This window comes from Gymnoscopelus microlampas (assembly GCF_963454915.1).
Source record: "Gymnoscopelus microlampas genome assembly, chromosome: 16".
NCBI classification, from domain to species: Eukaryota; Metazoa; Chordata; class Actinopteri; order Myctophiformes; family Myctophidae; genus Gymnoscopelus; species Gymnoscopelus microlampas.
The window spans coordinates 18265023-18283036 of record NC_139953.1 but is presented as its reverse complement, the minus strand read 5'-3'; the positions used below and the strand labels follow the sequence as shown (position 1 = coordinate 18283036).

At 42.2% G+C, this 18014-nt stretch overlaps 1 protein-coding gene across 1 annotated transcript; it reads left to right on the top strand.

The window, feature by feature from the left end:
- Positions 1–1855: 1855 nt before the first annotated feature.
- Positions 1856–7000, top strand: LOC311062868 (uncharacterized protein; the record flags this gene model as incomplete). The annotated part of the gene is made up of 6 exons (XM_084082088.1): positions 1856–1991; positions 2218–2402; positions 2755–3011; positions 4667–4787; positions 5858–5993; positions 6810–7000. The coding sequence occupies 6 exons, from the start codon at positions 1856–1858 to the stop codon at positions 6998–7000; spliced, it is 1026 nt and encodes a 341-aa protein (XP_083938214.1).
- Positions 7001–18014: the final 11014 nt, after the last annotated feature.

Sequence of the window (18014 nt, the reverse complement as noted above, 5' to 3'; positions counted from 1 at the left end):
CCCCTCATGAGGAATTACTGTCCTTACTTGCAGTGATCAGGTAGTGCATCTGCATCCACCAATTGATGGGCTTTTTTTTTGCCTTGGAAGGCATTGTCTTTATATTTTGAGCCAAATAGACATCACCATGATGTTGTTTATTCAGTGCAATGCACCAACCTTGCCAATACAAATTCCTGGCAATAAAAAATATTCTGATTGCCTTGTCAATCTGCTTGCGCACATATACTTGACCACAGGCATGTGTCCACATTTGCACACACTCACATGCACACAGACACACACCTGACTTGGCTGTTTAATGTGGATCCCTGCCATAATCTGTGGATGCCACTTTTCTCCAGGCTCTGAGACATTGCAGAAGGTGCAGTGCCTGGGAAGTTTCACGATGGTTTCAGAGCAACGTGAGACGACTGAGGGCTCACTGCTATCATGGTGTTAAAGCAAGTAAAAAAGAAAAGAAGTGATCTACCAAAAAAAAGTTTTTTATTGACAGTGAAAGCTTGAACTGTACTTGCCTCTCAGGCAGACAGAAGCTAATAATCTCTGACTAACAGGAGCAGTTACAGCACGGATAAAGGAAAAATCTCACTTGCGCTGTCCGAGAGGTGAAAACAAAGTCGACGGACATCTGGAAAATCAAGGGGATTTTTGAAAGTGTGACGGCAACCTGGTTTGAGTAAGTGGCATTGAACCTGAGCATCTTAGTTGTTTCATCCATTTAGAGTGGTTCTCAACCTTTTCTGGATAAGGGCCCACTTGACAATCTCGTTCGCGGCCCACAGATGGGCCTTGTGCATTTTCAGAGCATGTTTATTTTAATGATCAATCCATCGATTGTGTTCCTGCTTGGATCAATGGCAAACGTCCTATTTATCCGCTTAACAATTAAAAACAGGCATTTCAAGGTTTTAAAGAAAAATTTCATTTTATTTTATTAATGTTATATTGTCATTAGAATCTTAGTGTTTTGTCAATTATTTGGGGGCCCACTTGCAATACCCTTGTGGCCCACCAGTTGGCCCCGGCACACAGGTTGAGAGCCTCAGATTTAGAGGCTTGAAAGAAGCTTGATGTGTACTTAATTAACAGTCACACCTTGTATTGTAATTGGTCCAACTTGAGCCTGCTTTTATTAATCACTCAATTGACCGGGGTCCCCCAGGGGTCTATCCTTGGTCCCTTCCTTTTTCCCCTCTACACCAAATCTCTTTTCTGAAATGTGCCAATCCACAAGCTCACGACATGCTACACTGTGACGCGTTGTGAGCTTGTAGATCTGCAAATTTCCCACCTGATTTTCGCCCATTATGACTTGCAGAATAGGGAAACAAAGTGAAAACAGGTTTCTCAAACTTTCTTTAACGGTTTTTACTCCACTCTGTGGTATTGATGAAAAATGGTTAATTGCTGTTTATAAGCATCATGACAGAATGTAATTATCTTTGTTGAAATGTATTTTTATAAAAAAAATATTAAAAACTGTCCAGAAATAAATGGACCTTGTTTTTGTACTTGAGTAAACATGTAGACTTATATATATATATGATCTTCCACCATAGCATATAGGCAGAATTATATTGTCGATGTCAGGCAGAAACCTTGTAATCTCCATATTTCAGCAAAATAAACAATGTGATGCAATGTTTGGCTATTTTTCAGCTATCTTCAATGCCTGCCTAAAATGCTAATGCTCATAACTATTGTAATACAAACATGTGTGTGTGTGTGTGTGTGTGTGTGTGTGTGTGTGTGTGTGTGTGTGTGTGTGTCCTCCTCAGAGAAAGAGATGCAGTGTGTATTGTGGTGGTTAGTGCTAGCTGTGCCGTGGCTGGTGGAAGGTCAGGTGCAGGTGATGGTTGAGGGTTGTCCTGACACCTGTCAGTGCTCCAGGAGGAGCAGTCCTGAAAGGTCAGAGGTCAGCTGTCATAAGAGGGGACTGCGGGCCTTCCCGTCCAAGCTGCCAGCCGATGCCTGGATCCTGAAATTAGGTATAGACATTATATTGTCGCTGTCGGGTGAAAACCTTGTATGTTTTAGCAAAAATGGCAGATCTATAAGCTCACAACACTTCACATCTCATAGTGTTGTGAGCTTGTAGATCGGCTATTTTTGCTGCTTTTGAGTGACACTGTAGTATGACAAAGTAAGGCATTAATATTTACAATTGATTGCATATTAAATACATTTACTCAACTTCCTTTCTGCTGCCTGAAGGTGAGAACGGTATAACGGACATCAAGGCTAATGCTCTGAAGCCTATCCCAAAGATTGAGAGTATCAATTTGGAACGCAACGCTATCAGGTCCATTCACCCCCAGGCTTTCTCTGGCGCTAGACGTCTGATGCTCCTCAATCTCTATGGCAACCATATCAACCAACTTCCACCAAAAGGATTCCAGGTATAACTGAACCAAAGAAAGAACTCAGGACAGTTTTGTGCTAATTTTAAATATGGCTGATGTATGTGTGTAATGCATTGTATGCATTTGTATTTTGCTTAAATTAAGGTATACAGTATTTTCTTCCTTTCGAAAAACAGAAATATCTTTGGAATCGATTGAGATTCCGTTCTCAGTCTTGGCTTGGTCTCGCATTAGGTGTTCTTATTCTGATCAATGCAATCCAATACAAATATTGTAAGAAATAAAGATACACGAATAAATGATGACGATTAGCTGGATGTCCCCAGAAATGAATTCCCGTTTTCGCTATCTCCTTGTAATTGCGTCCTTCATCCTCTGCCATCAACAGGACCTTCTTAACCTGCGTTTCCTCATGCTGGGTCAGAACCAGATCAGCAGGGTGAAACCTGACATGTTTGTGGGCATGAAGAACCTGTCAGATCTCGACCTGCCACTAAACTCTCTGACGACGCTCCCGTCTAATGCTTTCAAGCCTCTGATAGCGCTAAAAGTGTTAGATCTCGCCATGAATCGTCTCCATAAGATCACTCCAAAGAGCTTCACTGGCCTTCAGGAGCTCATGTTTCTCAACCTAGACAACAACAGGTGAGCTACAGCACTGTACCATATGCCGTTGACTTCTAGAATCAGAATCAGAATCAGGTTTATTGTCACATCACAGGTTTACAAGGTAAGAAAGTGGGTGAAATTCGTTTTTGTACATCACTCCCATCGCAACGTTAAATTCCGTAGAAAATGGGGAGAGAGAAAAAGAAGAGGGGTAGGGGGCAAGTGGGAAGGAGATCAACAAGAGAACAATAGAAGGCCAAAAACAAGTTATCTACATATTTACAAAGTTATCTACATATTTACAAAGTTCTAACACCATGTGCCGTTACGTATATAGCATTTTCTACCACAGTGGTTCTCAACCTTTTCTGCATCAATGCCTACTTGACAATCTCAAAAGTGTTGGCCGCATTGCATTTTCAGAGCATGTTTATTTGTGTTCTGGCTTGGATCAATGAAATAACATTAAGTTCCTATTTATCGGTATCACAATGAAAGCTCATTTCAAAGAAAAATAAACTTTTCTTTTTTTTTACATACATTTTGTAATATCAATATTATATTATCATTCACATTTTTGAGTTTTGTCAATTACTTGGGGCCCACTTGCAATATCCTGATGGTCCACCAGTGGGCCCCGGGCAGTTGAGAACCACTGTTCTACCACATGCCCCAGCAATTGGAACTTACAGTTAATACATCATTATTCTCATAAATTTTGCTTGTATTTTGTAATACTCTCATGATAAAACTCATCTGTTAAATTTCTAATCTAATGTCATCTTATCTAATCCATTTGGAAGTTTTCAGCACAGATAAAAAAAAGTGTAAAACAACATGTTACATGTGACAAGTTTCATGATACCTTTTCACTGAAGCATAAATTAACCTTTACAGTAGATGTAAATGATGAATGTTGAAAAATGGTTGGTCCCAGGAAGAACCTCCTAACCATAGCCTCTTATCCACTAATGTTCTTCTTTCTTTTTAATGTCCCTACTGTAGTAGACTCATTTATATAAAGTTCAGATCCTAAAAGTACTGTACATTTTATTTGTGACTGCTCTTAAATGGCCTTAAAAAAAAACCCGCTATTTAAAAAAAAAAGCGTTTACCTGTACATTTTCTCTCTAATTTAGTTGTTGCCAGTTACCTCCCATTTGTAATGTCCTGTCACTCCCCTCTTCTTTGGTCTGGGAAAGGTGTAGACAACCACATTTCCCCTCCGGTCCACATTCACCTGACAGTAAGGAGTTTCACTAAGAGGACGTAATGCATGTGGAGGAATACGCTGTCCCTCCCAGTTCCACTCCCTGCCACACAGGAGCCCCGACCAACCTGTTTCAGTCACTAATGCAGCGACAGAGAAAATGTCAATAAGTGAAATGCATTGACAGTGTCCTGCTGGCTTCCCAGCCATGAACACAGACAATATTGTGTGCTCAGTCAAACCCCAGTCTTAACGGTGGTGGGCAGGAACTTTTTACACCTGTGCCACATGTACTGTATGCTCTAAATGATCAAGCGGTTTGTCACATAAACCTCCTAAATAAAAAAAAGACCAAGGCTTACTACTATACACATGTCTATCCTATTATAGGATATTAATACATTTTTATCATCAAACATTAATACAATTCTATTCCAAGTTCAATTTAATTAGGCTTTCCAATTCTCTTCCACACTCTCAGTCTGAAGACCATTCCTGCTGGGGCATTCAGACCTTTGTCGACTCTGGAGATGCTGGTTCTAGATAATAACTTCCTAACCACCCTGACAGCTGCGACACTGGATGGTCTGACCAACCTGGAGGTGATAACATCATTCCACCTTGTCCTGTTGAAAGTAGTGCATGTGACTTTTGTATGGACCAGATGGTAATAATCAGAATCAGAATCAGGTTTATTGTCACATCACAGGTTTACAAGGTAAAAAGTGGGTGAAATTTGTTTTTGTACATCACTCCCATCGCAACGTTAGATTCCGTAGAAAGAAGAGTGGGGAGAGAGAAGAAGAAGAGGGGTAGGGGGCAAGTGGGAAGGAGATCAACAAGAGAACAATAGAAGGCCAAAAACAAGTTATCTACATATTTACAAAGTACCTGAGATAAGAGACAAACTAAGGTGCCTGAGCATAGCAGCAATGTATGTATACTGTGCATGATATACTTATAGACGCTAAGGTGCTTAGAGAGAAAAAAGAGCGCAATAATCAAAAATCAAAAATCAATGAAGTCACATGTTCTCTAAACGTACTTAACACATACTGTTCCTCCATGATAAATCTCTCTCTCTATCAAATAATGGAAACAACTAACAACTAAGAAAATGTAAACATACATTTGTTATAGAAATCAAAGGACAGATAGAGGAGAGATGATTTTGGTGATGATTCATTGTTAAAAGAAACAATCAAAATAATATATATATTTATCTCTGTTGATTTAAAAAAAAAAAATTCTTAATATAAGAAATATATTATACAATAATATTATATTAGATACGTTATATCTATCACATTAAATATTTCAATATATTGCTCACCAGTTTAAATGTGGAACTAACATTAACCGGTTGTTAGTCAAATGCCATCTAATGGCATTTTGTGAAACTACATTTGACTTTGGCCCTGTAAGGTTCAATTCAACTATTCCTGTGTAGAACAGTAGTTCTTGTATTTCTAAGAGGACATTATAAGTACAATGCATTGAAGATGCAGTGTGGCCTTGGGACTAGAGAAATAGCCTGCAACAACAACACAGGATCAATACTCTCCATGCATTATATTTTCCAGTGAAACATACTCGGTAACTGAAAGTCACTCTGTATGTTTGTATGATATACACAAAGCCTGAAACATGGATGTGTTGAATGTTGAACCAGGAGCTCTACCTGCGTAACAACGAGATTGAGCGTCTGCCCGTGGATCTGTTCCGGAGCACACCCAAACTCTCCCAGCTGGCTCTCAGCGGGAACCGCCTCAAGACGGTCGACCCAAACATGTTCACCCAGCTGTCCGGTAAGACTTGTCCTCTCACTGTCCCATTTCCTCTTTTGGAAAGGAGAGCAACCACTTCGCCACCCCACTTTCAGTTTTGTGTGTTTATTGAGGTGTTAGGAAAGCCAAGGGGAAGACAAAGTAGGAGTTGAAGGGGGCTCAGGCTCAGATAATGGCTGTGGTGGGATTTGGGTGTCGTGCCATTAGTCCGATGGGCCATTGTTCCACCGGTCTGATGGTGCACATTATAACCAACCCTAATCCTAACCTCACACTAACCGAACCTTTTTCAGATTCTTGGGACGTCGGAATAATGGGCCATCAGACCAATAGACAGCCCCCGGGATTTGAACCTAGACCAGCAAGGGAATGTGTGCTTCTGAAGCTTAACATCTTAATTAGCACTATGCCATCGGCATGCATGCTGTCCCCTTTTCAAAGGAACAGACAAGGGGCATGGATCGAAACAGTGGCCAACACTTTTCATGTTATTTGCGACCGTGTATTTTCATCACATGCCGGTGTGTGATGGAAATCACACAAAACTCTTTGAAGGGTATTTTGTATTTTGTTTATTATTTCAGTTTAACCGCTCGTGAAATGCTTTACTTGAACCCGAGCACTTTTATCACTCCATATTTTAATGTGACATCTGCATAGTTTTTCCAATTCATACATCCAAGAAACAAAGTAATATTAGTAACATGAATGATGTGTATATGCAAACCTCAAGTAAAAGAAAAACTGGTTCGGGTTGAAAGACTGACATATTTTGTTCTTTTGAATCATGCCAACACGACTCAGATTATAATCAGACCTCATTCTAACTCTCATCAGAGCTGAAAAGGCTGTACCTCCATGACAATCCCTGGCAGTGTGACTGTAACATCAGCCCCCTGGTGCAATGGATGGGACAGACCAAGGCCAGTCTGTCCCCACTGGGGGCCCTGAGGTGTGTGAGCCCAGACGAGCTCCGAGACAAGGCCCTCAACAGCCTCCAAACGGACAACCTACGATGCCTGGCCTAGAACATCAAAACCTGGATGACCCGGAGAGCCTAGCGTACAGGTCCAGAACCAGTACGGTTTTGTTAGGTTCAGATTGTAAACTTTCACTAGTTTTTTGGGGGGTTGGCATTTTGAAAAACCCATGCTCCTTTTATAGTGATACCAAATGGCAAATAAATGACTTCTCAGAGCTGACAAAAAATGTGCAATGTTGCTGCTATGATCAATCAATCAACCAGTACAGTCTGTCTCTAACTCCATACATAGTACCTAACCCAAATTATTTAGCTAAAATTCCAGTAGATTATGTTGGGTTATAATTTTTAACATGTATTGGTCATCTGTAGTGGATTACATTTTGAAGAAACCCTCCCAAATCAGTGCACCAATATCTGCATATCTTCCACATCAACTTTCTCTCTGTTTACTGTCAATCACACAATGATTACCTGTTGTTGTGACGTGTGCATTCTGCACACTGTCAGGGCCACAGTCCCGGTTCGGTAACTCATCACTATGCACCGCTATGAGAGAAATTGACAACAACTGAGGTGGCAGAAAGAGAGAAGGTGATAGAGCAAATATAAGGGGAGGATGGAGAAGGCTAGAGGGAGGGAGATACAGATTGAGGGAGGGAGGGCGATAGACAGAGACAGATTAAGAGAGAAAGAAAAAGAGAGAGGAAAGGAGATGGCTGGTAAAAGAGGTGTGGAACAGATAATAGAGTATGAGTTTCACAGAGTGCACGGTGGGATTGGTTGGAGTGTAATATCTTGCCATGAACCCTCTGTAATCGACATGGCAGCTCTTCAAAATGGCCTTCACAGCACAATGACTGACACGAAAATGGCAGTGACTCCCACTCCGGAGAGGGAGGGGGCAGAGATAATGACCATAATTTCCACATGTATTGAACCTGCTATTACAGTAATGCACCCCAGAACATTGCAATAGGTGGATTTTGTTCATAGTCGCAGCGATTGTTGCATCCGCAGGTGACTTTGTTTTATAATCCTGCATATTTTACAGCAAAGTCAAACTGAATATTATTTTTCTCTCAGAGGTTGTCTTTCCTAATGATCTGTTTCAATTATCTATCATTAAACTTATAATAAAAGAGAGGTAATTTTGGGGATAGAAAGACAAATAAACGTTGGCCTTTTTTTTTGCAGAGAAGCCCTGATTATTTCACACTCATCAGTATCTTGACTTTTATCATTTGATTTTATGTTTCTATATTTGTATTGTACCTGTATATAGAAGGACATCCTTTAGAGTGTACTGGTGCATTATGGGTCCATCAATGATAAAGGCACATTATTTTACATGCAAAACCAAAACGCAATTGTTACTTACTAGTAGTTACCCAATTGTTTTACTTGCATTCTTGTTCCCCAAGCTACAGTGATCAATTTAAAATAAGCCATGCTTTGAAAACTATTGTACACATATAATTTTATCATGCGTATCAACTGCATATTAAAGGAATTCTGTCTTTGCTTCTGTTTCGTTATTATATAGAAAAGTGGTCTGAATGTACTGGGTTTTGTTAACTCAGTTCTAGTAAAAAGTGAAGGTTTCTATGAAACAATGAAAAGTCAGTTAAACTGTCCCTTTCTAAGGGTCTTCAATCCACCTGACAGGAAGGCCTCATTGGCATTTGGCAGAACTCTTCTTCCACTATGGAAGCCTATTTCCCCAATGTGATGAAAAAAAAAAGATAAAATAAAATAAGTTATCACGATGAGAATCTCTCAAAATAATGACTTGGTTTCTCAAAATAATGAGAAACGTTTTCAAAATGACAGCTCAAAACAATGACTTGAAGATGCACTATATAACTTTTTTTAGGGTCCGATTGAAAAGAATGACGTACCGTCATAGCCACTCGTCGGATGGTCGTTTCGGAGTAGGTGCACAAGAGGTAATAGAGAACTGTGTGTTCATTTCAAATGTTCCTCATTATTTTGAGATAGTGCTGTAAGTTACTATTTTGAGAAGGTTTCTCATTATAACGACCTGCAGGATAATAAGGAAAATGTAATCATATTTGCAGAAATGGGCTTCCATATTCCACTACAAACCAAACTGTAAAATAATTATAAAAGGCTTTTATAGGCTTTTACATACTGCAGTTTCAATGTAAACGTTTCAGTGTGCTGATATTTGAAAGCAGCTTTATTGAACATGCCAGGCATGCTGCTGCCCGACAGGAGGCTTCTGATACTGTGAGACTGACTGACATTGCGCCGCCTCACATTTCATCTTGGTACAAGCCGTGCTAGTAAACAATTTGTTTGCCCTAAGAGGTACAGTACATAGAAATGAACGCAGGAAGAAGCAGGCCTTCTGAAAATTCAAATATAATTTTTTTTTCTCGACTACCGTCTGGAAGTCCAGCCAGTAGTTTTCAAGATATCGTCTTTCGGATTCGAAGTGTAGGACCGTCTCACCGGCATTGCCATCCTTAGAGTCCTGGTGCTAAACATACTGAATAAATACGAATCTGTTCATGTGAAAGCAAATGTAAACTTTGGTTCATCTTAGCACTATTAAGATGGTGCTGCAGACAGCCAACAGATTCAGTTAATGCTGTAGATACAAAGACCTTTTTTCAAATAATTACAAATAATTGCTATGTTGAGTGATCAGATGAGTGGGCCACGAACACTTTCAAGATTTTCAACTGATCTGAGGATAGGTTCTAACACCAGTGCTCTAACAGAAGACACACTGAAGACGGCTATAGAGTCTGTCTTCTGTGACCTTTATTAAAACATATTAGGACAGGACCTACTGTGTCTTGTCCTAGAAGCCAGCAGCACATGATGACACAGATAATACTTTATTTTCTTTTGTAACTTAACCTTTATTTAACCAGGTTAGTGCCGCTGAAATTGAAGGATGTTTCTCCTATAGGGAGCAGAGCCGGCTGAGACAGCAACAGCACACTTCAGAAGATAGCTCTAGATCAAAGTGATGATGAGAAGAGATGGGTGAGCAGCATCACACAAAATCGGTATGGATTTTGCGTTGTCGACAAGATGGAGAAGGTACTGACTGAAAATGCAATAGCCTGTAATGATTGCTATCTCACAAGACTTTTACTGAGATGAACATATATTAAGCGCTAGGCTTTAAAATGGTCCTATACAGTACGTCTTTGAAATGGCCTCTTAATCTATAGAGGACTATTGCAAATACACAAATATACTTGTCACGTTCTTAGCTAAATTCTCTCTGACTTTCTACATAATGCACTAACAAAGGGTAGACACTTGACAGTACAAGGGTTTATAATCTACATAATACCCACATTTGGAGTCACTCCCCTCTCTGGCACAAATAATGAATCTGAAGCATGATTTATAATTCGTCGTATGGCGGCTTTGTGCGCCGACGGTAGCAGATCGACAAGCTCACAACGCGTTGCTTCTGCAACAGGTTCTGAGCTTGAGGATCTGCTGTTTTACGGCGCGTGATGCCGTCGTACGGCGGAGCATAAATTAAGGCATTAGAATAGAATAGTGAGCGGCAGGGCAGAGTATATTACATGAGCTGAGGAGAGGTTACACAGCATGTTGTAATTCCCCCCTGTGCAATATTCTCAGACTCACTTGTCCTTCCACAAAGTCATACTGGATGCTCCTCTCTGCCGCGCGCACACACACGCACACACACACACACACACGCTGCATCGTGCGCACTACGCACTTGCGTTCACACACACACACACGCTGCGTCGTGCGCACTATGCACTTGCGTTCACACACACACACACACACACACACACACACACACACACACACACACACACACACACACACACACACACACACACACACACACACGCGCGCGCTGCGTCGTGCGCACTATGCACTTGCGTTCACACACACACACACACGCTGCGTCGTGCGCACTATGCACTTGCGTTCACACACACACACACACACACACACACACACACACACACACACACACACACACACACACACACACACACACACACACACACACACACACACACACACACACACACACACACACACACACACGCGCGCGCGCAAACTCGCACACACAGACACACACGAGAGTATAGTCTACATACAACAAAGTATAATTAATGGTGTGATGTCAGCGCTGTCGGGCGGAAACCTTGTATGTCCAAAAACTGTTCCTTTTCAAGGAATGGGAAGAAGAACCTGTGTTCCAATGTAGTTATTATTTAGTCACAAGCTTGTGTTAATACTTTTCATTGGTTCAGTAGTTATAAAACCCACAGACAGACTTACTTTCAGTTTAAATCATTTAAAAAATATATAATCCAAAATAGCAAGCTCACAACGCGTGTTGCTATTGTGTGACACTGTAGCATGTAGTAGGACAATTAAAGGACGACTTCACCCATTTTCAACCTATCTTCATATAATAGGTCCTCACTAATATGGCACCGTTTATGTCGCCTACCAGTGACATCACCGATGGGGAATCCAAGCTAATAGAAACTGCAGGCTTTCTATTCCTTAGCATGCTGTATGGAAGCCATTGTTCTCACATTAGTACAAATGTAATATATTTTGTAAAATATGGTTTGAAAAAAAAAAACCTGCCTAACGATGACGTCACTGGTAGGCGGGTTTCTGAACTGTCCACAGCGTGGACTGTGTCTGTGCCTGAGACACAGAGTGAGTAGACATAAATGGTACCATATGATCATGAGCATTAGTGAGGACCAATTATATGAAGATAGGTTGAAAATGGGTGAAGTCGTCCTTTAATTTACAAAAAACAAAACATGAAGAGTTGAAATATGGAGAAACAAGGTTTCTGCCTGACAGCGGCGGTGTGTTCTGCACTCCACAACATACTGCTCTGTAGCTTCTCAACCCCCCCGGCCCCCGCCCCAACAAACCCACCACTGTTCCCATGGCAACCTGCACTCATGTTCGCGATTCTCCCACTTGGTTATGGTCTCAGTCTGTCTGCCTCTCTCATACAGCTGGCTCCCAGGCACCTTCTGCAAGTTCCTTGTTAATGCAAGTATAAATATGTATAGACATCAGCGGATCAGTCTTTGTTTCAAGGCGACACAGACCATGAACACTGTTCCAACCCAGGATAACATGGTCATTAGGTTTGTGTCCTGGCTGTAACTCGGGGCTGAATGTTATTAAACCAGTTGAAGCGTGGAGTTCAGCCTTTTGTTTTTGTTGATTTTAAGTCCCATATATTTGACTCTTTCCCTCCCCGTATTATCTAAGGATGTTGGGCCTTTGAATCTGCCATCCCTATTTTCGGCATGGAACTGGCCATGCCCAATGTTTGTTGTCTCCGCCAGGCCGAAGGCATGGCGAGAGAGTATGTTTTACCCTCCGTCCGTCCGTGTGTCCGTGTGTCCGTGTGTCTGTGTGTGTGTCCTGTCTGTGTGTTAGCAGCTAATCTCTGGCACCGTTGGCCCGGTTGCTGCGAAACTGTGCACACACACTCCCTGGATGCCAATCCAGAACCTCTGCCTCAAATTTTTCACATGGACCTGTTATAGCGCCACCTGGAGGCCGATTTGTGCAAAACCCATTTTTTTTACATTACTCCTACAGATTTTATCCAAACGTCATGCAAATCGGTACACAGTATCTCTACAGTCATGTGATCAACACCGATCTGTCCGATTTCCCATATTCCATCCTCACTGCCTATGATTGGCTTCCAAAGTTTGCAGGATTGGTCCGTTTTGAACAAAAAGCCTCAAACTATGCACGCAGCTTGCGATTTCCGTGAATTTTCACACGCACATTCCCACTAGGCCGAGGAAGAAATGCCACCCTTTTCACATTGGCCTGTTACAGCGCCACCAGCAGGTCTAATTTAGCAAAACACATTTTTGGAACAAAATGCCTCAAATCATGAATGCAGTGTCTGATTGCCGTGAAAGACCTAAGAATAAATGGCACCCTTTTCACATTGGCCTATTATAGCGCCACCAGGAGGCCAGAATAACATACCTGACCTGGCGGAGACCTGTGCTCCGAGGAGCACTTTTTCTAGTTTTTTATTGATTGAATACTTTTTTAATACATAAAATTGCAAACAGTACAGCAGATACAATTGTGCAAGTATTGCTAATAGAATAATACACAATGCCCTGAGGGCTTCTTTCCATTGTGGTCCTATGTATTCAATTAATCAAGACAAAGCATACAAAATAGCAGATCTACAAGCTCACAACACGTCACAATGCAATGCTTTGTGTGGTTAAAGACAATCTTGAAGAAGGTGTTGGGTTAAATTGGGCGGGAAGAAAAAAAAACCTGGCGTCTATGGAAGAAACAAGCAACTGGCGTCATCTCATTCTGAATGAACGGTGGCTCGTTCGCGAACGAGCCACCGTTCGTTCAGAACGAGATGACGCTGGTTGCTTGTTTCTTCCATAGAACCTGGCGTCTATGGAAGAAACAAGCAACCGGCGTCATCTCGTTCTGAACGAACGGTGGCTCGTTCGCGACATTCAATGCATGTTTGAGTATCATGAGACTCCACGATGAGCAGGAGTAGATAAAAAACTAACTTTGCATCGGTTATATTAGACAAATTTCAGCCTTCCACGCGCCTCCCATTATGCCAACGGAGGGGGTCGCCAGACTGGACGACAGGGGAATCTCTGGAATAACTCAACGGCCCTTTCTACGTTGGTGAGTGATTAGCGACACATCAAAGATAACACTTAAAATGTCCGGATCGCTCCTTTAATTTCACGATACTATATTGGGCTCACGATATCGATACGATATCATTAGTATCATTATTGTCTCCGCCAGGCCGAAAGGCATGGCCAAGACTATGTTTTGCACCCCGTCCGTCCGTCCATCCGTCCGTCCGTCCGTGGACAGCTACTGTAATCTCCGGCACCGTTGGCTTGATGGCAGTGAAACTATGCACACACACTCCCTGGATCCCAAATTCTTCACATGGGCCTATAGCACCACCAGGGTCGCTTTTTGTAAAACTTTTTTTTTTGACGGTACTCCTACAGATTTTGTCCAAACATCAGGCAAATGGGTACTCTCTATAGTCATTAAATGAAACCCGTCTTTCCGATTTTTCATATTTCATCCTGATTGGCTAAGATTGGCTTCCAGAGTTTGCAGGAGTGCTCTGTTTTGAACAAAATGCGTCAAATCATGAACACAGCGTGCCATTTCCGTGATATTTTGAACGCACATTCCCACTAGGCAGAGGAAGAAATGCCACTTGAAAAAAATCAAATCAGCCTCATGGTGGCGCTATAATAGGCCAATTTGTGTTTTTACCTATGAATGCACTGATCTGTGTAAAACTTTGTAAGCGCACTCCCTAGAGGCCAAGGAAAAACCTTTACCCTGCATTTTTCACATCTGCCTTTTATAGCGCCACCAGGAGCCGACTTATGGTATGTTATGTTATGTTATTTCACGCAAATCGGTACACATGATCTCTATAGTCATGTGATCAAGACAGATCTGTTAGATTTTTCATATTACATCCTGTTTGGCTAAAATTGACATCTAAAGTTTGCAGGAGTGGCCCATTTTGAACAAAATGCCAGAAATCATGAACGCAGCGTCTGATTGCGATGCAACTTTGCACGCACATTTGCACTACGTAGAGAAACAAATGCCACCCTTTTAACATTGCCGATTATAGCGCCACCAGGAGGCAATTTCATTTTTTTCAGAATACAGATAGACATTACAAACAAATATAATATTAATGCTGCATTCATATAAATTCCATTAACCTCATAGTCATTGTTGTCATCTGAACTTTATCAACCAAGTGTAGCCTATAGTTATTAACAACAACTTGAACAAAAGATCTATAATACCAGAGAGGATTGCTTGTAAAAAAAATCTTTGGCTTTGATGCCATCTTAGATAAGATGTAGGCCTATTTGAGAGTGCAGAAACATTATGCATTCACTGTACCAACAAGACCTAGGCCTACTGTGGGGAGATGTTGCCTTGAAATTTACAGTTTTCAATTTGTCATGCATTGGAATCAACCCTATCCCTAGTCTATTCCCCACCCAGCCTGTGTATCTCATTCTACAGGCAGGTCGCCAACTGTATACCCTTATACACGCTCAGTACGTCCCATATCTGACACTAACATTGTTATGGGTCCTGTCAAGGGAATGCCGACAGAGTTTGCGGAGGCTGACAGTAAAACTCATAACAGGGAATGAACTAGGTAACACAATCAGAGGCAAGCCACGGATGTCTGGGATTAAATCTGCCGGAGTCACCTGAGAACACGTGGGCAGTAACAGTGTTACAGGGACATTGTTCTGGACAAAAACATCAAACCTTGTATGGGAGAAGATGAATGCTACAGGGGAAACGAGCATGAGAGCGAACACGGCATGACTGTGCAGAATGTTGTCTTGCTGTAATTTCTGCGAGCAAAGCCTTCAGAGTTTCCCTGGGAGGAGCCATTTGACTGCTGCAAACATGAGTGAGCCCATTTTAATCGCAGTAAAACAAATAGTAATAACATGCATTCATTTGAGATCTTTGTGATATTAACACATATCTGGTGAAGATACACAATGTTATCGTTCTCAAATATGTTCATACCAGATGATGAACCAAGTTCAAAGTCAAGGGTCAAGGTCACAATTAAGGCAACACTTCAGGCTTACGGGTCACATACTGTAGACAGGACGCAGGGACAAAATTGTCTGCTGAGCGGACATCCGCTCAAGATCCACGTGGACATAATAACATCTACAACTCCAATGGCCGACATCCGGCGATGTTTGCACTATGCAGATGTCTAGGTTAGTGATTAGTGATGGTGCTCCTTTTTGTTATTTCTTACTTTTGCATTGCTGTATCTGGCAGTACTTTCCTTACTCTGTAACTTTGTACAGTACCTTTAACTGCTGCGTTACCTCAGGGCAACAGATATTTCCCCACGGGATCAATAAAAGTATCTATCTATCTGTCTGCCTTGGAAGTTCACATCATTTTGTATCATCATTTTTTGACGTAGTTTATTCTGTGAATATGAGTTGAGCTTATGAACTGGGCTTTACACTGAGAAACCTTTCTCCAGAGCAGTGCCAGACATATTACTTTAAAATTAACATTTCATCATCTGCTCTTGGTGTCCGTTTGAGGTGCTGGAGATTTGTTGTTTGATCACTCTGCACCTCCCACACAAGGACATCAGTTTGCTATTGGAGAAACTAGAAGCTCGGCCCTGCTACGCAGGGCCTCGCGTCTAGGCCGCCGCCACGCCCACGTAGCGCCCGCGGCCACTTGGCAGCGCATATAAGTGGCGTAGCGTCATGAGGGCCAGTGGGGCCGTGGCTCGGTCAGTGAAGACCCTGTCGCGCGGATGATATGTGGCATAGAGGGATAGATTTTAAATCTCCAGAGGAAACATCCGTGGGCTACCATTGGTTCAGCGATGTGTGCGGTGGCCCTGCGGCCCCTCCTCCTCCACCAATGTGAAGTATTGAGAGCCCTGACGTTGGCCTCCTGGTGGCGCTATAAAAGGTAGATGTGAAAAATGCAGGGCAAAGGTTTTTCCTTGACCTGTAGAGAGTGCACATACAAAGTTTTACACAGATTGGTGCAGTTATAGGTAAAAAGACAAATCGGGCTGTTATAGCGCCACCATGAGGCTGATTAGAAAAATCTCAAGTGGAATTTCTTCCTCGGCATAGTGGGAATGTGGGTGCAAAGTTGCACGGAAAGTGCATGCTGTGTTCATAATTTGAGGCATTTTGGTCAAAACGGAGCAGTCCTGCAAACTTTGGAAGCCATTTTTAGCCAATCAGGATGGAATATGAAAAATCAAGCCAACGATGTGGGAGAGTAGCTATCCACAGACGCACGGACGGACAGGGGGTAAAACATACTCTCGCGCCATGCCTTTCGGCCTGGCGGAGACAATAAAAAAACGAAAGTAAAGGAAAAGATCATTACTGCAACAAAAGTAGTCAACAAACTATACTATAAAACAGGGGTCTTCAACGTGTTCAGGCCAAGGACCCCCTAGCTGAGAGAGAGATGAAGCAGGGACCCCCTCTATATTGTATAAAATTGTGTTTCAGATAAACGTTTGCTGCTCTTTTTTCCCTCTACACCTATAACTCTATGGCAAAAATAGCCGATCTACAAGCTCACAACGTCTCGCAGCGCGAGGCGTTGTGAGCTTGTAGATCTGTTATTTTTGGCTAAAGTTCTCCTCAGAGAAGGGATGCTTGGGTTGAAATGGTTAATGTAAAAAAAAAAAAATCATATCACAAAGATTTGGCGGACCCCCTGTAGTAACTCTGAGGACCCCCTGTTGAAGACCCCTGCTATAAAACATTGGCCAAATTGTCAAATAATATAAGAGAGGCAAACATGTTGAAAATAGCCGATCTACAAGCTTACAACGCCTCTCAACGTGAGGCGTTTTGAGCTTGTAGATCTGCTATGTTCACAATATTGACTTGTGGGACGGAGTCAAACAAAATGTGGGGGTCCCCAGTTCAAATATGATTATTTTTGGGGGGGGGGGGGGGGGGGGGGGCGGCCTGAAAAGGTTGATAACCACTATAGTTTAGCATGAGCGATTTTTGTAGCAAGTTGTGAGAGAATTGGGCCACTCCTGTGGGCGGGGGGCTCAATAGAACCATTGGGGTTTGAGAAGGAGACGCTCTCTGATTGAGTTGTAGAAGATAGAAGATAGAAGATGAGTGCAGCACATATTAGCTCTGTAAGATGTCAAGGCTGAAATCCCAAAGAACACCTAATAAAGACTAAGAGCTACTAAGCTAGCCTACTGGCAGTGTGCACAAGACATTAGGCACTGATAGGTCCAGTGGTTTGCATTGGACAGTGGTTTGCACTGGACAAACGCGCACGCACACACACACACACACACACACACACACACACACACACACACACACACACACACACACACACACACACACACACACACACACACACACACACACACACACACACACACACACACACACACACACACGGCTAGCCTG